Consider the following 22,336-nt stretch of genomic DNA (forward strand, 5'->3'; position numbering starts at 1 on the left):
AAGATGGAATTCTCTCTTACCTCCAGGGTCATTACATATGCTACTACTTTGTTAGTAACAACCTGCTTCTACCTTTTTACCTACTGCGAACATAACTGCAGATATCAGGAAAATGTCTTTTCCTCCTAAACTCCAAACGAGGTTAGGTTTTCCTGTTTATGGCTCCTAAAACATGCTTCTAATTAACATACTTCACAATTCTTGTTTATTTAGTCATCTGTCTTCCCCCCCTTAGACAGTAGTTTTGGGAGGTTAGATACCCTGTAGAGCTTGTTCACCACTCTAATTCTAGAACTCTCGTTTTCTAGTAGTTCACTAATAACTTGAAATAGTGCTTATAATAAAAATAAACATTTTGTGACTTTGATAAATTTATTAAAGTATCTTCAATTTGATAAGCTAACAGTGTTACACGGATTATAGTAAAATTCCAAGATCATGTAGTCATAATGCCCTACACATCTAATACTGTATTTGATAAATACAATTTCGTCCCTTTCCTAGTCAAAAATTGGTAGGTGCCTGCCTATTCCGTGTTTCAACTATTCATTTCCAACAGATGCTTTAAATCTTTTGTCATTTACTCTCAGTTTCCCATTATCCCCTTTTATTTTTCTTCTTCATTCTCCTACTCTAAAACTTAAAAGTTTTCTTTAACTTAAATTTTACTTAAGTCTTCCATTTTTACCCTTTACTTTACTTCAGGAGGTCTTTTCCCAAACATATGCTAAGCAGGCCTCAACTGAAATTTACCTGCTTTCGAAATTACCTAGAAGATGAGCTCCTCAGGAGGAAAGACTGTTACTTACTTCTATACCCAGGCACAGTGAGCCACACAGAAGATGTTCAGCAAATATCTACTGCTGTTTTTCACTCTTCTTAAACAACTGGGCCTAGTTTTAGCTTTTTGTTGCTAACCTTCTGTACTTTAGTTTCTTTTGTCCTATCAATCTAAATTCCTTAAGGGGAAGAAAGACATTGTGGCTCCTCCCTAATCACATTCTTTTGAGCGTCAAGACTTAGGACTCTGAGCATGATAATTTTCATTAATTCCATTCTGAACTGGTTCACGAGTCTTTAAGCATCAAGTATAACCTATCTCCTACTATGGATAAGCACAACGCAAGTAAAACTTTTTATATTTACAGCGTAAAAAATTATCCCCCAAATTCAGAAATCTTACCTCCTGGTTTGTTTTCTGACCTGGTTTCATATAGAAAATAAAAACTGTGTCAAAGGGACGACATGGCAAGAGATCCAGATATCCAATGTCATCAAAAAATCCAGGTATCGTGGAGTCAAGTGCAATAAGGTGAGGAGGTAGGCGACTATTTGCAGGTTCCTACCACCAAAGGAAGAAAGGAGAAATTATTATCTCTTTTCACTACTCTAATTATAAAACCAACACTTGGGCAGCCTGTGTGGCTCAGCGGTTTAGCGCCACCTTCAGCCCAGGGCGTGATCCTGGAGACCTGGGATTTAGTCCCACGTCAGGCTCCCTGCATGGAGCCTGCTTCTCCCTCTGCCTGTGACTCTGCCCACCTCCCGCCCCCTGTATGTTTCTCATAGATAAATAAAATCTTTAAAAAAATATATAAGACCAACACTTGTTCAGAGTTTAATAAATATTAAGTAAAAAACTTATAAAGTGGCAGGAATCAGCACAACCATTATCCTAAGGAAGTACACAAGAATGTTAAATAGTTTCTTATCAATTGTCTTTTTTGTTAAAGACAATAGAGGTCATACTATGATTGTAATTTTGGTTAAGTGGCCCAGTCCTGATTTCTGCTCAGGTCATTATCTCAGGGTTCTGAGATTGAGCTCCACATCAGGCTCTGCACTGGAGCCTGCTTGAGATTCTTTCTCTCCCTCTGTCCTTCCTGCCACTTCTGTGAGCTCAGAGTAATGTTCATACTCTCCATCACCAACTCACTTTTCTACAACACAGAACATTTTCCATCAGTGTGCTGAAACCTAAAACTAGCAATGTTGCCCCTTCTTTCCTTTTTTTTTTTTTTTAAGATTTTATTTATTTATTTATTCATGAGACACAGAGATACAGGCAGAGACACAGACAGAAGGAGAAGCAGGCTCCTCGCAGGAAGCCTGATACGGGACTCAATCCTGGACCCAGGATCATGCCATGAGCCAAAGGCAGCCACTCAACCGCTGAGCCACCCAGGTGCCCTTGCCCCTTCTTTTCTAAAAAGTTAAATGGCCCTTAACCAAGCAGCTGCTAGGGAGTGAGGGCAGGGGACAACTTGTGCAATGAGTAACTTCTTGCCTAGCACTCTTCAATTGTGCTTTTCAAAATAAAGAGGCCTTAGTACAAATCCCAAATTCACCTCAAGCAAGCTATTTCACACTTTTGAGCCTGTTTCCACATCTAGAAAATAGGAATAGTATCTCTTTTCTTTATAAAACTGTTTTAAGGATAATGGAATAAAGAATAATGGCAATATCAGGGCCCTGGCTGGTTCAGTCAGTAGAGTGTGTGACTCTTAATCTCAGGGTTGTGAATTCAAGTACCACTGTGCATGGAGCCTATTTAAAAAAAAAAAAAAAAAAAGGCAGTATTTACCTTCCAGGCTGGCCAGCTGTGTGCTAAATAAAGCATGAAGCATCTCACCCAGTCTCACACAGCCATAGTGAGGTGGGTACTTTCATCGTCTCCTCACAGATGTAGAGTTAAGACTCAGAGACGTTAGGCAACTGCCCAAGACTGCACAGCTGGCAAGCATTAGTGCAGGGCTATAAACCCAGCCAGTCTGATCTTAGAACCTACACAACATAAGAAGTTCTCGGCTCACAAATACTTGTTACTTTTTCAAAGTGGTATGAAAGAGCAGAGCTCATTATAGCCTGTACCTTCAGTCATAAATGTTCATTAGGAGAAGATTTTTAATATTCTTTTTCTAATTATCTATAGATTTCATTTATACATGTGATATGGGTCCTACACAGAGAATTTCAGAACTTAGTGTATTACCAAAGCATCTCCCTCAGATAGGGGGATTGTCCCCTCAATCCTGAAGGATTCGTGGGATAAACTATCTTGGACTTACAAAGTAAAAATTGCAGCACCACAGAATTTCATTTACTTGCATGCAGGGTAAGATTTATTTTTTTAATTTCTTCTATTTACATAAAAAATGTTTTAGCTATCATCAACTTCATGTTAATTTATGAATATATTTACTCAAAGATATTTAGGAAAATTACCTTCAATGCTTCTAAAGACAAGAATCCAAAGTGTGAAAGGAAGAGGCGTGCTGTTTGGAATTCTTGGGCAGGAGGTGGAGGCTTACAATCTGTAATTGGATCAGGAAAACTTCTCTTCTGCAATTCTTCCTCACTTTGTTGTTCAAGGTGTATTTCATAAGCAATCTGCTGGGCCATGCCGTTCCTTAATTTTTCATGTCTCTCTTCTAACTGAAATAAACCAAATATTTAATTTTTTTGGAACTATCTTAAAAAAGTAATAGGATTAACCATAATTTAAAAATAAAGTATTAAGCAATGAAAAAAATGCAGATAATTTTCAGTGATCAACACTGAGTTTCAACTCAATAGAGAATGCAACCAAGCAAACATGTTCAAGGTTAAAACAAATACCAAAAACCCCTGCGCTATCGCCTCAACAATGATGTCCTTTATCTCCTTGCTGTAAATGAAACCATTCTATCTCTGCTTCCCCTCAAACAGGCAAGAAAGGGGACAGAGTTGTTGCTTTCATTCCCATTCCCAGATCACTGTCCACCCTCATCCTGCAGGGTCCCCTCATGTTGAAAGTCCTCGTCCACACGGATTACTCCACTAGACTCAGAGACTCTCCGCAACCCTTGCTTCCCTTCTGAACAATTCTAGTTTAAACTCCATCCTCTGTGGTGTGAGCAATGATCCTTGCAATTGCTTGGCTTTTATTTCCATAACCTCCTCAAACTTCACAACTTTGGCCATCCATGAGCACACTCTGTACCTTAGAGAAGCTGTACTTTAAGAATTACAATCCTGAGATTCTCTTCTCCAACCATAAGACCCGTCCTACAGCTCTCCCACACTTTCACTCCTCAAGCTGTGCTTTCCCAGCACTGTGAGCATTCAATTCCTCCTCCTATTTTCCCAGGCCATTTAGTACCTGGCTTTACCTACACTTACTTCCCAACCAAGCCTAATTCCCCAAGTCTAACATCTTAGTACCTCTTCTAAACATATAAATGGCTATGTTTTTTGACTCTTCCATATTTTTACCCCATCCATCTCCATACCACTCAAAATTTTTAACTTAATGCCTCCAGACCTCAAGGACTTTCGAAGAAAGTCAGCACAGTGAGTTAAGTAATTTCACTACAGGCAATGCTACTTAACTTGGGCTGGGCTGCCTGGCAATATTATGAGCCATCTTTTATTCCCTATTTCATTGCTAAGAGCTAAAATTAAAATTTACATAAGATCCTTCAGTTTCCCTCCTTTCCACCTTTAAATGTCTCTGAATCTCCACCTGCTCTCTCCTCCTCTGTCTTACCAGAAATATGGTTCTTCTAGATGCAATCACTTAGAATCTTGACCCTACTGCCTCCAGGGCCTTATTCTATTAATCATGGTTTTTCCTAGCCCATCTTACAGTGTTAGCAGACACAGGCCCTTCTCCACTGCTTCCTTCCTCTCAGCTTCTAAGCATGTTCATATTCCTCACATCCATGAGTTTAAAAAAAGAGAGAAAGGAAAAGAGAAGTAAAAGCTAGCTTTGCCTTGCCTTAGCTATACAATTTCCTCATGCTATTATCTACTCTGTACCCTTCTCTTAAGTGCTAACAGTATAGTCTATGTTCACTGTTGCTCATTAACCATGCCTCTCCCAGCCCCTTACCCTCCTGTCCCTGACTTTAACACTCCTTTGGAACTGCTCTCAAAGGTCACCTGCACGTTCATGCCAAAATCCAGGGGTCTCTCCTTAGTGCTCCTTCTCCCTCATCTCTCTGGCTAGTATAAGCAGCCTCCATTTCTGCCCTTCTGTTCTCTCATATCCTGACATCCTTCTGTCCCCTACTTCTTATAACTCTTCTCTCTTGACCTAAGATACCAATTACTTAATCTAACTATATATTAATCTAAAACCAAATACATTTTTCCCATATTCCCAAATCTGTCCTCTTCCTAACTAATCCATATTTCTGTAAATAGCACTGATAGTTTGTCACTCAGGTTTAGAATCTATACTCTTCAGCTCTTTGGCTTCCTTTACCAACTGAAGACTGCCTGGGTCTACCGCTACGGCACATTCCATGTGTTTCAACTTCCAGTATGTCAGGCGGTCCTTCCTTTTCCCTGTCTGGATGGTCAGCAAAGTCTCTGAATGGGTCTCCCTTCTCCAAATATCCTCCACGAGAGTCTGATCATGTCCCCATCCTGCAGAAACCTACCACGGACCAGCCCTGGCAGCCCAGACACCTCTCTACGAGAGAAGTCCAGGTCCTTTCAATCAGCCACAAACTATAACTGTCTTCCATGATAACCTGGATGACAGAGATCTACGCCATCTTATGAATCACCTCCAGTAACACCAAAAAAAAAAAGCAGTCTCAACCATGGCAGTTGTTCAAGAATGTTTATAGTAATTCCCTTTAACAAAAGCTGACAATAACTTATCTTACTTCTTCAGTGACAATCTCATGCAAATCTGGAATGCTCAGATCTGCTTTCACAAAAGGAATCTTATCCACCTCTTCAGGAAATGGTCGATGTTTGACAGTATATTTAAATCCAACATCATTTTTAGGAATTGGACGGGGTTCAGGTACAAAAAGCTGTTAAAATAAAACAAATAATATTATGTGTATTACATTTGGTGCCATCTGTAATGACATGCACTTCCCTGGTCTCTTGGATGCCTGTTTTCCTGGGATTACATAACACTAGAACTCAGTAATAATCTACAAATACCACTGCTAACACAAAGGTAAATAGCCTGTGTTCCAGGGTACTCTTTTACTATTATAAAAATGTTCATCAATTTGTAGATTTTTTGACTTATGGGTTGTAAACCTCAACTGCCCCAGGCCAGAATCTCTCATATTAAGTGGCAAACCAATGGATAAGGCAGTTCAGAGCTTAAGACTCAAACTTTCCTCTTCCCCAAGGGGTCTCAAATTATCCCATATAACAAAGTACAAGTTTAGGTCCATTGGGGTTCTCTAGACAGTGAGTTCAAATGAATACCAAATCCAGATCCTCACGGCTCCAAATCCCTGCTTTAACATACATTAACTGTGCGGATTTGTTTTTGCAACTGAAGTGGAAATAATCCATCATAAGGTTGTTTTAATGATTAAATAAAAATGTATAACACACATATTAAACCATCAACAAATTTTCGTTCTTTTCCTGATCTCCTTCCTCCTGTCTTTAATGCTAATTTAGTGGCTTACAGTGCTGACAGAATGTGATCTGCATGACGCCACCATGTGAAAACAGAGGTGTGTTCCTCACAGGGTAAAAACGCATCTCACCTAAAAGACATCTAGGATGTTAAATGATTTTAGACACATGCTCCAGTTTTGCGGTTGTCTCTGTTAAATGCTGGTGACATTTTATGAAGTCATATTTTAAAGAATTTTTAGTAACATAAGTATAAGCTTGTAATATAATAAGTGAAAAGAACAACATACAAATGGGACTCAAATTCTATTTAATATTATTGTGTACAGAAAGTAAAAAATATTGTAAAGAAATCCACTAAAATATTAAGAGTGACTACTTCTAGAAAGCGAGAGTCCAGATGACTTAAGACTTCTTCCTGATTATCTGAATTTTCCAATCTTTTCCCATAAGCAAATTTTACTCACAAAATTACAAATGTTATAAAGAAAATAAACTATGCCACCCCAAATAAGATTTCAGTATACAGCATATTCAAAAAATTATAGGGCATATTATCAATTATACAGGAATAAATTATATAAAAACGATTTGAAACTAAGTCCTGCTACCAGAGAGATCATGAATCTGGCCAAATGTTTTGCATATATGGTGTTTACCTGAGTTTTATTATATTCTAACACCACATAAAAAAATGAGGCCACAGCTCAGAACAGTAGTTCCTAATCATAAACGGATATCAGAATCACCTGGAAAGCTTTTTGAAAACACACCAACCTTAAAGATGTCTTTAAAGAGTAATTTAGTGGATGTGGGAATTATGGCCTTCTAAGATGATTCTGATGTGAACCAACTGACTGAACCCTGGCTAGGATCAAAAGTATTTACCAATGAATTTTGTTGGGATGTTATTTAACCTTTAAATCATAACACGCATGCACACTAGCATGCACTCACTCACTCCTTGTCACTTCCCTGTAACGTCTAATGGATACCTTCTGATTTGCTTTTGCTCCTCTGGGTAAAAGGCAAAGTTGTTGTGCCCAAGCAAGTCTTCCAGACATTCCTCGAACCAGCACAGTGACAGAGGGAAAAAAATCATCTGGAATAAAATATTGGTGTAAAAAGTTTCTATTTCAGACAACTATATATAATACACCTGTTATCAACTGAAGAGCCTCTAATAATCAAAGCCCTAGCATAGTGTTTGAACACCACAGTGGTTTTTCTTAGTGAGCCACCTCTGTGGTTTCTGCCTTATCCACAGACCATAAGTAAGTACTATTATCTTATTCTGTAACAACCACTTACTTTCTTTTTAAAACTTAAGTCTATTTTAAAAGGAAACAGCGTATCTTTAAATGGAAAACTCTGAATTGTGGTGTGCTAATAATGTGTTTTTTAAACACATGTTTAACAATACATAAAATAATGTTCAACATACTAACGTCATCTCACATGCCTCCAGTGGTACAAATAACATTTTTGGCAAACACTCTCCTAAGCAATACTCTTCCAGTGTTGAGAAGAACCAAAGTACAGAAAGGCAGACTAGGATTCTGCAGTGCTGCTGTTGCATTCATCCAGACCTGTGTGTTATCCACCACAGGCAGTCACTGTTCCATCCCAGGGAAGTTCAGGGGCAGGGGATGGGAGGGGAAAAAACTTAGGATGGACTTGCGGAGTGGCCCAGATCCTCCTCCTTATTCCTCCCTTTTGTCCTGGTGTGAGAGTTAAACCTGTTCAAACTTTCTTTCTCACTTCTTCTGTTATTACCTATTACAATAAACTATAAAAATGTCCTTGTAAATCTATAAAATCCCATCTGCTTATGTTTTTAGTAGACTTCTGATGCAGTGAAATTACTGGGAATGAGAGAAGGGAAGTCCTAAAAAATCTGGAAGAGGGCTGACACTTACCCCTCAGGCCAGGAAACCCAAAGGGGACACTGGGATTTCAGACTCCTTAGCAGGTGGCTTGGGAGTAGAAAGCTGGAGGAATTATGAATAATAGGCACAAGCCAGGGAACCAGGGAAGAAAGTGAAGCAAGCCCTAGGTTTGGGATAGAGAAGAAGTACATGCAGGAAAGAGTTGGAACCAGTGTTTCTGGAGTTGGAAAATGATTAAAGGCCACATCTATTTTCATATTAAAGTCTTTGTATCTTATCACCATACAATGGAAACCTGTGATGGTATTCACTCATCCCCTAACTATAGGGAAATGTCTCACTTTATTTTATGGATTCATGAGATCCTACTCCTACAATCTCAAAAGAATCTGCTTAGGACTGTAAAACACTGTTCACCTTTGTAAAGGTAAGAAGTCAAATATTTAATTACTGAGAAAATCTTATGGGACAAGGACAACAGAAACACTCAAAATTTGGACACTAGTCCTAGCCATACCATGTACTTCCTGAGTAACCCTGACCAAGTCATATATCCTCTCTGAGCCTCCATTTCTTCACCTATAAATGAAGGAACAGTGAATGATTCCCGGGACCCTCTCTGTGGGTTCTGTAACCTTCACTTTTCAAGAAATAAGGGTCTCTCTGGGAACATGCTTGCTTTACATACTGGCTGATTCCAACTACCATCAGAAAAAAAAAATGTATTTTGAGTAGCCTGGGTTGCAGTGGTAATCATATACCTTGAGATGGTTTATAACTGAAGTTGAGGAGGGAACCAGTGCATGGTGTGTCAATGGAAAATCATTAAACGGCTTTCAGGAGGGCACCGGCATGGTCAGATCCACATTTGAGGAAGAATACAATGGTGGCAGCAAGATTGGGGGCAGGGTCAGACATATTGGAAGCAGAAGGAAGGGGGGATCAGACTAAGTAGGAAGCAACTACAATAATCTCAGTAAGAGATAATAAGGCCCTGCATTTGGATGTATTGGGAGGGATGGAAAGGAAAAAAAGATTCAAGTCACTGGGTAGGTAGAAACTTGGACATCAATTGTGGAAAGGAGAAACAGGAAGGAGCAGGCCAAGACAATTCCTCAAACCTCCCACCTGTTTGGGTGGCCCCACAAAGTGGAGTGAGGGCCAGGAGAAGAGAAGGGCAAGATCCAAAGTTCAAGAAGAGTAATAATAATTTTTATACATAGAAAACAATAAATAAATAAATAAATAAATAAATAAATAAATAAATAAATAAATAAAACCCCACTAAAATAAACTTTTTATAGAACTAGAGAGCTCTTTTCTGGTATTTCAGATACATTCAAAGAGCCTCTAAAGATTCTGCTTAATACGTATATTCTATTTTCTGACCCTCTATTTTTCAGGTACTATTATCACACAGCTAGAAGACCTTTTGACAAATGCAAAATTCTGTAAATTTGCAGTCTTTTCTTCCCTGATCCTGGAAACAGCCTGCGAGTACTGATGAACATGTCGATTTAGCAGTGGAGAAGGCCCAAAGTACTGAAACTTACTCTGTTCATTTCCAAGAGGTTGCTCCAGCATTGCCAGGATGACACTGTTATCCAAGACAAAGTACCGGAAACTATGCTTGTTTATGGTTGGCAGCCTTGAGTATTTAATCAAAGTGGTCTCATTCACCAGACTACAAGGAGAGGCAGGACCACTGGGTGAAGGAAATGCGCCGAGCAACTGCATAATACTATGGAGAATGCAAAAGATAACAGTAAATCCCCAAAGCAAAATCTTAGGTTAACCTCATGCATCAATGTGTCCTTCTACTTTGAATTTTAAGTGACCACAGCCATGCTTCCTCTTTGCAAGTCAGATTACTCTCTGTGGTGGACATTGTGGTATGTGGTCCAGATTCCTGCCTTCAAGACTGAAAGCTTCATTCCCCCACAGCACAGAGAGATGGTGGCCACAGCTTTCAGCTGCATCCCTCTCTAGGACTTGCTCTCAGTCAAGAAAAAGCACCTCACCCCAAATCAACGTTTTGTCCCAGGACAACCCACAGCCAGTGAAAGGGTGTGGTGGTATCAAGTCCCAGGCCCCTTGCCCTACCTCTGAGACCCCTAAAGGCCCAACCCAGCCCCAGAGTTCTTTGCTGCATCTGTTCCAGCTTAGTCCTTCCCTCTGCTCAGCCCTGCCCCCTTCACTCCCATAAGCACCTGATCCTAAGAGCACCTTCTAATAAACTTCTTGCAAAGAAATTTCTCTCAGAGCTTGCTAACCCAGAGAACCTGACTAACCACATCTCCAAACTGTGGAGCTCCCAAAGATATATTGAAAAAAACATGTTATGTGCTCCAGGTATCAGGACTGTACTAGCTAACGCCTTCTAGCCCTAGAAAAGGACCCAAAGACCAGCCAAATCTCAATTTTTCAGATGAGGAAATTCAGGCTCAGATGTGATAAGTGATCTTTAAGCAACCAGAAACCAGGGATTGCTGCCTTAGCACTGTGTGGCCCTGAGTAGACACTGTCCTCATTTTACAGATGAGACTAGAGGCATTACTAGTACATCTCACAGAACTATTGTAATTACTAAATAAGAATATTTACGAAAAAACAATGTTTTGTAAACTGGAATTCAACTACACAAGACTTAACATTCAGAAATGTTTATGTCTGTAGAAATTTCTGCATACATTCAATTAACAATAATAATTGGCACTTATCATGAGCCACTGCTCTAAGCACTTTACACACGTTCTTTTATTTAGCTATCAAAACAACCCTATAAGGTAAGTACCATAATTATTCTCATTTTATAATGAAGAAACTGAAGCACAGAAAGTACCTTGTAATAAATTTACCTTATGGTCCTAATATTACCTGATCCTTCATATGCATCTCATGTAGATCAGACATACTACTGGTTTGCCGCGAAGCCTTCCCCATATGCACCTCATTTGTAAAGCTAATACTCTCCAACACATTTTTGTCATCTCAATCTTTAACTTGAGTGGCCTCTCCCTTTCTCCTTCATTCTAATGCCTGAACCCAAATACCTTTGATAATGGAAGGCAACACCGCTAAACAGATGTTTTTCATCTAAAATTTTCCCTCCTGTTAGGAGAATGGTCTAAAAATTTCAAAGACCAAGAGAATCTGATGGTGAGTTCAAGCCTCTAAGGATTTGTGGAAAACAGATGAAATACCAGCAGACCAGAAAATAGGAAAATGTGACTTCATATAGTGAGTGACTAGACCAAAAAGGTGGAGAATGGTTTCTGAAATCAAGACATACAAGTTTTTGATAGTGTATGGTATAAACCTGGAGACATCATTAAAATATCCCTGTCAATCTGAATGGAAATCCCTGCTGAGGGGCACCTGGGGGAGGGGCTCAGTGGTTGAGCATCTGCCTTTGGCTCAGGTTGTGATCCTGGGGTTCTGGAATGGAGTCATGCATCAGGCTCCCTGCATGGAGCTTGCTTCTCCCTCTGCCTATGTCTCTGCCTCTCTCTCTCTCTGTGCCTCTCACAAATAAATAAATAAAATCAGGTCATCAATAAAATAAGATTGTATTTATTTATTCATGAGAGGCACAGAGAGAGAGGCAGTGACATAGGCAGAGGGAGAAGCAGACTCCCTGCAGGGAGCCCGATGTGGGACTTGATCCCCAGACCTCCTCAGACTGGGATCACACCTTGAGCCAAAGGCAGATGCCCCAATGCTGAGCCATCCAGGTGTCCCAATAAATAAAACCTTTAAAAAAAAAAAAAACTCTGATGATATGCTTTGTGAATCTCTGTTCAACATTTTCATGAGTGTCTTTGATTAGGAAACATGCATAGCAGGCTCATTAAATCTTTGGTTGACCAAAAGTTGAGCTGCAAACTAGCATGTTAGAGGAGGAGTTGGGATCCAAATAATGAGGCAAATCTTACATAACGAGATCTCAAGTTTAAATGTAGAGTTCTGTACATCCAAATACCCCCAAACAAGTAAGTACAGGATGAGAAAAACAGACAAAAGATAAATGTGTGAAAAAGACTCTAATTTTAGTTGACTTTATGCAAATCATCAAGTTCTCGAAAACCCAGTGCAGTATCCAAGTACATTTTAATGAAAATATAATATCCTATAGAGTGTAAAGATCATCCAACCCCACCTAGAATATTGTACTTGTAAACCACCTTTAAGAGGTATGTAGTCAAACCCACACCACTGAGAGAATAACCAGGATAATAAAGGTACTTGAATCTCTGTCATACAACAAATAGCTTGAAGTATTGGCGAAATGAACCACTATCTTCATGAGCACTATCTTCAGACATTGTTACTGCCTGGAAAAAAGGACTCCTCCTCTATCAAGAGTTTGAATTAGGGACCCTGGGTAGCTCAGTAGTTTAGTGCCTGCCTTTGGCCCGGGGCACGATCCTGGAGTCCCGGGATCGGGTCCCACGTCAGGCTTCCTGCGTGGGGCCTGCTTCTCCCTCTGCCTATGTCTCTGCCTCTCTGTCTTTCATGAATGAATGAATGAATGAATGAATGAATGAATGAATAAATAAATAAATAAATAAAATCTTTAAAAAGAAAAAACAAAAACGAAACGTTTAAAAAAAAAAAAAGAGAGAGTTTGAATTAGAAACAAAAGGTAGAAGGCGGGCAGCCTGGGTGGCTCAGCAGTTTAGCGCTGCCTTCAGCCCAGGAACTGATCCTGGAGACCCAGGATCGAGTTCCACGTCAGGCTTCCTGCATGGAGCCTGCTTCTCCCTCTGCCTGTGTCTCTGCTTCTCTCTCTCTCTCTGTGTCTCTCATGAATAAATAAAAATCTTTAAAAAAAATACCGTAAGTTCAAATTTTTTATATATATATATATAAATATATATACGTATATATATGTATATATATTTATATATATATGTGTATATATATATATATAGAATGCAAAGTGGGAGATTTCAGTTCAATGTAAACATCGAATTTTTAATAATAAAAATGAAATGGGAACCGTGGGGGTTAGAGTATCCCCAAATTGGAGACTAAATATTCTGTAAACATGTCTTACAAGTGGCCTAAGCAGAGCGCCTGCTGAAAAAACTTCCAAGAGTCCTAATTCTGAATTTGTATTAGTACATGAAGGAGAAAACACCCAAACCAGCCAATCTGTACTTCATAACTGTCTATTCTTAGCGTTGTGAGAGGTGTTAAAGAAGGAAATGTGGCCTCTGCCCAAGTTGGGGAGACAACACTATGTATCAAATATAACCAGATATGATCGTGACAGTATAGAATTCCATACTATGCAGTAGGGTCTGGCTAAATGAGCAAGGTGCAGAAAAGAGTCATCATTCAGAAACAGAACAGCCAAGGAAGGTTCCAAGGAGGTAGCTAGATCTGATGTGAGCACTGAACAGTAAGAGGATGTGACCCTCCGGGAAAAGAAGGAAGTCATGAAACCCAGGGAATACACAAAGACAGGTATGAGCATGCCCAGTTCACAGCCACAAATGGCCTGCCAGGTCCCACTATGGCAGAAGGGATGTGCTGGGAAATATCAGACAGTGTAAGTGGAGACAGAATAAGGAGGGCCTTGAAAACTGGACAAGGAGTTCAGACAACATAGCAGGAAACAGAGATCTATTCAGTTTTCAACCACTCAAGCAGCAAGAAAAAAAAAAAAGCAGTTCCTAAGGACGAGTTAAAAAATGGAATGCAAGATGAACAGGAAGGGTAAGATTAAAAACAGGGAAATTAGGCAAGAAGTGAGAAGAGCATAAACTAGCATGCTGAAGTTAGAGGGGATGGGGGAAATACTTCCAAAAATAAAGTCTACTATACTCAGTCACTGGCTTCATATGTCAATGACAAATAAAGCAGAGATAAAATCAGAAAAAAAGCCAAAGGTCTGTCTGTGTTTGCATAACCAGAAAACAGCAGTGATGCAGACATAAAGCCGTAATTTTGAGGGAACAGTGAGATTTATTTTGGGACAGGTTTCATGATGACAGTATCTGCAGGGCCCTCTTCAAGACAGGTAACTGGAGATATCATTTGTGGAATTGCCAGCAGAGACAAGACAGCTGCAGATAAAACAGATGAGCCACCTAGATAACCACTGGCTAGGATTAGGAAGCCAGGGCTCACTACTCATTCTGAGCACACATCCAATTCTCATTGCCAGTCATACTCTCATCAGAATGTCTCACTGAGGCTGGATGCAGCAGACTTACTCTTGTATAATACAGAGTTCCCAGTGAGAAATGCTCTCCCCCGTTCTCTCTATATCCTTCTTACTCTTCCAGGCACACATCAAGACTCAGTTCTTTCATAAAGCTTTTCAGTCTACCCCACACCCACATGGTCTTCTCTGTGAACTTTTTTTTTTTTTTTAAGATTTATTTACTTATTTGAGAGAGAGAGATATGCCTGGGTGGTTAAGCATCTGCCTTTGGCTCAGAGTGTGATCTTGAAGTTCCGGGATCAAGTCCCACATTAGGTTTCCCACGGGGAGGCTGCTTCTCCCTCTGCCTATGTCTCTCTAGGTCTCTCATGAATAAATAAGTAAAAATCTTAAAAAAAAAAAAAAAAAAAAGGAAAGAGAGAGAGAGAAAGGGAGTGTGTGTGCCATACGTGTGTGTGGCACACACACATAGAGTGGTGGGGAGGGGCACAGCAAGAGAATCTTTGACTCTCTGCAGGGAGCCCAAGATGGAGCTTGATCTCACCACTCATGAGATCATGACCTGAGCTGAAACCAAGAGTTGGACACTTAACCAACCAAGCCATCCAGGCAACTCCCTGAACTCTTATTATTTCTAATACTCATTGTCTGTGTTAGCAAATGTTTCAACAGCCACATTCACACTTTTCTGATTTTCTAGCTATTAGCCAAACTTCCAGAATCCCACTGAATGCCTAGCTAGCGTAGTAAAGCAGGACTAAACTGAAGCATGCATGCTTCTAAAAATGTACTGAGTAACCAAAGCCCACAAGGAAGAGATCCAACTTTATTGTGCATGCCTCAAGTGACAAACAGACCACTGAACTCCAAAGACTCTGGGACTCTGGTACCGGCCAATGTACATACAAATCTGCGAGTAGTCTTGCCTACCACTTTAAGACCAGAACGAGCAATCCAGACTGACCAAACATCCTCCTTCATGCTCTCATGTGTTCTGGGTCTTCACCCACACTCACCTTTTCCTAAGTCCCATCTTTCCATCTGCACTATGATTCTACCTAATCTTCTCCACTCAACTCCTTCCCTTTAATCCATAAATGGGCCTACATTGCCTTCCTTCCCTCTTTCCACTTTCCTCACTTATCTGCCAAATGCAAACTCTCTAAGCAATCTCTGCTACTTTTCTAAGGTTCCAACCTGTTTCCATTCCTTCACTACCTAAATGATTAGGTAGTGAATCTTCTCTTGCTGCCTTAACTACTCTTTAATCTGGCTTCTGATGAAACTTCATCCATCCTGTGAAAGTCAGGTCCAATGTCATCTTCTCTAGAAATCTCTGATTTCCCCTTAGCTGGAATTATTCATTTCCCCCTTCCAACACATTATTATACCTCTTCTCCTGCAGCACTTATTCTCCTCCCAACATTACAGCTATTTGTGTTCATCTCTTATCTTCCCTACTGGACAAGAAGCTCTTTGAGGGCAGTAACTGAATCTGATTTATCTTTACAACCCTATTATGAGTTCCTAAGAGGGAACTCAAGAAATCCTGACTGAATGAACTTCTAATCTATACTATAAATGTAATAGACTACAGATCACTAAGCTAAAAAGGAGGAGACCTAATAGTGTGACCTCAGGCAGATCCCATCTCTGGACTCAGGCACCAAAGTGAAGAGGAGAGTAAAGTTCTCCAAGATCCTTTCTAATTCTACCACGACATGTCTTCAATTAATGCCAACTAGCACAGAAAAACAAGGACTCAAACTCCCAGCCCCACACTCCTGGTTTGGTTCCCAAAACATGTTTTTCCTTTCCACTTTACTTCTAGAGAAAAAGTATCCTGGAAGGTTATATCACTTAATGCTGAACAACTGGGGAGAGGAAGCAACATGGATCATAGCTAACCCCATCTAACTGCCAGGCACAATCCCTGTGCAGTCACTTTCATACCATGTTAGAGTGGCTTCAGCAGCATCCTTTACCCTCATAGATGCAGGGTTTGGCTCCTTATCTCCTTTGTACTTGACCTCTTGCTCACTGTTCTTGGACTTACTTCCTGAAATACCCAGTTCCACAATCTCCAATACTTCCTTAAGACAGTCCTAGAAGCAGGAAAAGCAAATCAGTTTTTGTAATATACCTATCTTGTGAGAAGATTAAGTACATCAAAATGCTAACAGTGGTTGTGTTTTGGCTGGTAGGCTCAAGCTTGCTTCTCATTTTAATATGTGTAGGTTAATTTCACAATAATATAATAAACTTTGCCCCCCCAATTTCTCTTTAAAGAAATGAATTTGTGTTGAGTTAGATAATAATTAATGATAAATCTAATTCAATCTTATCAGTCATAATCCTTATAAAATTACCACAGACTATAGGATCAAGAAAGCCCAAGTTAAAGAGATAGAAGAGTAATTCAGCTAAACCTGGGGTAGTTTAATAAGACATATTAGGTTGTCCAAAATGAAGTTCATCAGTTACTGACATTTTTAAGCAATTCTTGGTACCATAACGTTAGAAACCATAAAGAAAATAACTAAAATTTAATCAACAGTATTATTTTATAAACGATATAAAGCTCTCCATAAATATTCAACGAGCCTGATATCTCTTACTTATACTATGAATTCTTCATAACTGCCTGCCTCCATATAAGGAAATTATTAATAAAACAATGGCAAAGGAAATCAGCCTAGATATCTGGGATATCTGGGCCTATCTGAAAGTGGAAAACATGTGAAATGGAATTTTTACATACAGGCAAACCTTTACATCAAGCTATGCTCTAGGTTTGTAGCCTGGCTACCAACTGCCCTTTGAAGTTTGGCAATGGGTGATCAAAGTGCCTTCTGACCATCTTGAGGCTACCACATCCTTTCAAGAAAGAATATTCTTGATAGTTCAGATAAATCAGTCAAGGCTCTATCTTTCAAAAGAACTTCTCTATGGGTTAATTTGCAACCAAATACAAGCATGATGACAATTTTTGAGTTGTGCTCAAAAGGACAAGTGTTCTATCAAAATATAACAAGTATATTCAGTTTAAAGTATGCAATAGTGTATTTAAATATTCTCTTTTAGGAGGCATTTTCCCAACATACATTTTTTCTCCTTCCTCTTTTAAGATCTAGTAAACTGGGACGCCTGGGTGGCTCAGCAGTTGGGTGTCTGCCTTCGACCCAGGGCATGATCCTGGAGACCCAGGATCGAGTCCCACATGGGGCTCCCTGTGTGGAGCCTGTGTCTCCCTCTGCCTGTGTTTCTCATGAATAAATAAAATCTTTTTTAAAAAAATTAAAAATAAAAAAAAATAAAAAAAAATAAAAAATAAAAATAAAAAAATTAAAAAATTAAAAATAAGATCTAGTAAACTAACCTTTTCATCAAGCATATCAGGGTGCTCTGTCAGCCAAACACAGAGACACTGAAAAGCTGCTACTATCATGGAGTGCAGATCGCGGGAGTGAAGAGGAGCTGGCCGACTACACTGGTATACGATGTAGCTGCACACAGAACTGATGGCTCGTTTCCGGTCTCCCGAGTCAACCATCACCTTCACCTGAGCATATTCATATGGGGAACACAGTTAGCCAGAAACTGTACCAATTTCACAGTATCTTCACTGTAGCCTGGCCTTTCTGACACAGTAATACACCACAGAAAACTTCGCTTTTTAAAATATTATTTATACAGAGGCACCTTGGTGGCTCAATCAATTAAGTGTCCAACTCTTGATTGTGGCTCAGGTCAGGGTTTAAAACCAAGGCCCAGATGGGGCTCTGTGCTGCGGGTAGAGCCTGCTTGACATTCTCTCTCCCCCTCTCTCTCAAATAAATAAATATATCTTAAAAATAAAATATTATTTATACAGAGAAACAATATTTCAGATAAATTATCACATAATACTCTATAAAATCATAGGACATTTTTCAAACTCTACAACAGTTATTTCATTTTAGCATATTTCTTCATTGGCTAAAACCATTTTAAACTCCTAGATGCACCTATTCATCATTGCTAGATATCAAAAGAATAGCTGGCAATGCAACATGTGTACATTTCTTAAGCCCTATAACCCGATGCTGCAGTGATGCTCTATGGGCTATAAAGTTCTGTATAGCTAGCTGCTCAGAGGTATAATTAACATACAGGAAACTACATATATTTGCAGTGAACAATTTTATAAATTTTGGCATAAATATACACTTGTAAACTATCATATCACCACAATCAAAATAGCAGACATGCCCATCACCCCCCAAAATATCCTCATGCACCTTTCTAATCCTTTCTTCTACTTCTTTATGCCCCCTCCTATGTTACTACTGATCTGCTTTCTGCCAATACAGGTTAATCTGCATTTTCTAGAGTTTTATACAAATAAAATTATATGTATTGTATTCTTTTTGAGGGGAGGGGATCTAGCTTCTTCTACTCAGCACATTTTGAGACATATGTACATTTTTATATGTATTTATTCAAATCATATGATCCTACAACAGCACCAAATGTCAAGTTGGAAATTTAAGGGTATTATAAGCAAATACAAAATCAACAAGTATTCTATTAGCATATGCAAATAAATAGGAAGATTGAAATGTTTCCTGTAACTTAACAGCAAAAGTATTATTCATAATCTTTGAACCTATTAAAGGAAGTAAAGTTCATTTTGTAAAATTTCACTTGGAGGCTCATTTTTGCACACTCTGGGTACAAACTATGTTGAGTATAAGCAACACTATGATACCCGTATCAAGGAGTTGGGAGATACAGGAAAAAGAGTCATGGTCTAAAGCTGTTGGGCTAAAATAAAAGAACTGTCCTTCTCACCTTTGCCAGGCCAGAGAGGAGCTCCAGCGCTGCCAGTGATATGCTCATGTCTTGCCGCCACTGAGAGTTGAGTCTTTGGGTGACAAGATGAATGCTGCGAATCAGGAGCCCAGCAGCTGAATCTGTATTAAGAGCTAGGATATAACCCCAATGCCACATCCCACAGGGAGGGAAAACAACTAAGCATTAGTAACGAGAAGCACAGCATTCCACCAGGCACAGACCACAGCAGCCACAGTGAGCACGACGGGCACCCACACAGTGCTATGCTCCCCACCCCACTGGCCTGAGTATCAAGCCTGACTAAACAACAGTGCACAGGGCACACACACTGGACCAAAGCAGCTTCTAGCTCCCAGCTCAGGTACTTTTATACAGACATCCACTAGGATTTGGCAGTTCAGTATCAGTCTTATAATAATATAAATTTTAGAATTTCTTAATTAACTCATAGAGTTATATTTTCATAAAAACAATGAAAAGGCTATCAATTATTTCCTCAGAATTTTATAGAAAAAATAATTCACATTTTAGAATCTCCTCAGATGCTAGGACTATCCCAAAACATCTGTTGAAATTATTTTTAGGATTTAAACTATCAAAAGTCACATGCAATGCCTTTTCAAACACATTTTAACATTTAATTCTCTAAAGCTACTTTAATACTTCTTAAAAAAGTAAATAACCAAGTCACCATGTATTTATATGGCCTCCAGTTCTACATTTAAATGTAATTACTACTTAGCTAATAATAAATAAGGACAAATTTAAATGGAATTTATAAAGGAAGCTTTAGGGACATTATACCTGTCGATCCTATCAGAAAGAGGGCAGTGACAACAGAAAAAGGAATGATCATTAAAGAGAGACATTCATGCGACACTAACACAAATCTGGATTTCTTAATAAAAACTATGACATTACAAGGAGAACTAACACCAGTTCAAAAGGCTGAAACAAACAATAATCACTTCAAACATTCATGTTAGAACACATACAATAATTCAAAAGGTTTTTTAGTTTAAAAATGTTTTAGAAAGCATGAAAAACAAATTTTCACCTATAATACACTTAAATCCATGAACATAATGAATAAGGTAACAATTTAAATAGCTTATTTATAAATGCAATATCCAAATTTATTGAATAACCACACAATGACCTGATGTTATCTGACATGCTCAAGGATACTTAACCCAAATTTAAACATGCTTGGACTCCTAGGCTCATGAATGCTCCAGATAATTAAAAAATTAAATTCACATCTAAGGATCTAGATTTCATTCCAGTCAAATCAGACTAGCACTCACAGATTCAATACAATATTAATAATTATGTGTAAAAATACAAAAGCACCCACAAATTCACAGAACCCATAAAAGTAATTGCCAAGGGTAGAGGCCATAATTGAACAGGATGCTCTACTAGCAAATGTTTCCTTACTTTCACTTAAAATTTGTGACTGAAAAATCTAACCAGTTGTATATAGTAGCATTTATAGTTTTTAAACACAAAGACTCTCTCCTTTGAGTTCCATCTAATGTATATTTTACTACTCCACTTATCACACTACCAGTAGTTGATGTGCTGGCTAGCTCTGTTATCCTGAGGCAGAGGACATCCTATTTCTCTGCAGTACCAATATCTGATACAGAATATAGAGATTTTCTGACCACTCACTATAATCATTTATAAAATCTAATAAACTATCCAAAATCTAGCTACTGAAAGTTATAAGAGCTAATTTTAAAAGATTTGTTTTCTCTTAAAAAAAATCTTTCAGACTAATAATCTATTATACTTAAGTACATTAAAATTATGAACATTAAAATTTTGTTTAAAAAGATTTTGTTTTATATATCTGGGCATTAAAAGTTATTCAATGAACTTTGGATTTCAAAAAAAACAAACATGGCTTACCATAATCCCTTAGGAGAGCTTGAGCAGGTCTTTCACTATCGGGAGTTGTGGGTTCTGTGCTTCCACCACTTGCTGAACTAATACCACTATTAGTACGACTATGACTCTTCAGGTTATTTTCTCCACCACCCTAGTCAAATAAAAATGAATCAAGTATTTGAGGGCTACATCCAAAACTGACAAGCACAGATAGAAGTCAGTCATTAAAAGTCATGCTGATAAAATGGAATGGGCCAACTCAGTAGCACAAACGGATTCACAGATAAAAACTGACAAGAGATTAAAACTACTAGTGGTGTTTCTACAGAGACACCATCTACTGAAGGATATGAAGGGTCTGATGATTATGGATGTCTATTCTGGAGTCTTCTTTGCTGCTGTTTACAAAGGGCCAGCCCGAGACCTTTCCTATTTTCACTAGACTTAACTAGCTAATGACTCTGGGCCCTTAAAGAATTACCCTAGGGCCTCCTAAGCAAAATTTCAGAACAGGAGTACAATCTTAAGAAAACACAATAAACAAACAATAATAACTTTCAAATGTAATTACATAATATAACACAAATGATATCATGGTTAGTATAAAGATTAACTCCTATATGTATAGCAGCTAAGAAAGGTATCTGTTAAAGATTTCTCTCATTTTTCCCCATATAAACAAAATTCATTATATCCAGATCAGCTGATTATTATTAGCCACCTATTGGGAATATAATTACCTTAATAATAATTTGATCACTCATGCCGCATCTACTCAGCTCTATATCCAACATATTAATTTCCCCACTCTCCTGCCTCTACTCTAAGCATGGGGATCACATATCCTGAAGCCAGAAGCAGGGAGCAGTGGGAGTCTCTGGGAAGTTTTTTTAATTTGGAAGTACTGGTGCTTTGGGGGACCTTCGAATTTGGTCTAAAGGAGCTAAAAGAGCTCATGAGATGGAAAAGAATAAACTTGGTGCTTGTTTCTAGCCAGTGTTAGATCTACTAGGGATAGAAGGAATTATGGAATAGGGAGGGTTTTCCTAGATTACTCAAGCCAGTTCACCAACACAGTAAAAGAAGTTAAGAGCTTTAAGTGCAAACTGTCCAGAAATAAAGACTGCATCTAGTTGAAATTACTCTCATGCAGAATCTC

General features: G+C 38.8%; 1 protein-coding gene across 5 annotated transcripts in view; it reads right to left on the reverse strand.

Moving 5' to 3' along the window:
• Positions 1-22,336, reverse strand: part of RALGAPB (Ral GTPase activating protein non-catalytic subunit beta) — an 83,421-nt gene that overhangs the window by 21,550 nt on the left and 39,535 nt on the right. For 4 of the 5 annotated variants that reach the window (XM_055346314.1, XM_055346323.1, XM_055346330.1 and 1 more), the window contains 9 exons: positions 21,199-21,328; positions 19,279-19,412; positions 17,825-18,007; positions 16,399-16,550; positions 9,824-10,011; positions 7,377-7,483; positions 5,658-5,810; positions 3,226-3,435; positions 1,184-1,342 (listed from right to left, as the gene is read on the reverse strand). In XM_055346314.1, the coding sequence (XP_055202289.1) occupies positions 1,184-1,342; positions 3,226-3,435; positions 5,658-5,810; positions 7,377-7,483; positions 9,824-10,011; positions 16,399-16,550; positions 17,825-18,007; positions 19,279-19,412; positions 21,199-21,328 (1,416 nt within the window). The remainder of the gene's footprint in view (positions 1-1,183; positions 1,343-3,225; positions 3,436-5,657; positions 5,811-7,376; positions 7,484-9,823; positions 10,012-16,398; positions 16,551-17,824; positions 18,008-19,278; positions 19,413-21,198; positions 21,329-22,336) is intronic. The other variant, XM_055346338.1, reaches the window with a different exon arrangement.

This window comes from Nyctereutes procyonoides, unplaced genomic scaffold (genome assembly GCF_905146905.1).
Source record: "Nyctereutes procyonoides isolate TBG_1078 unplaced genomic scaffold, NYPRO_anot_genome, whole genome shotgun sequence".
Lineage (NCBI taxonomy): Eukaryota > Metazoa > Chordata > Mammalia > Carnivora > Canidae > Nyctereutes > Nyctereutes procyonoides.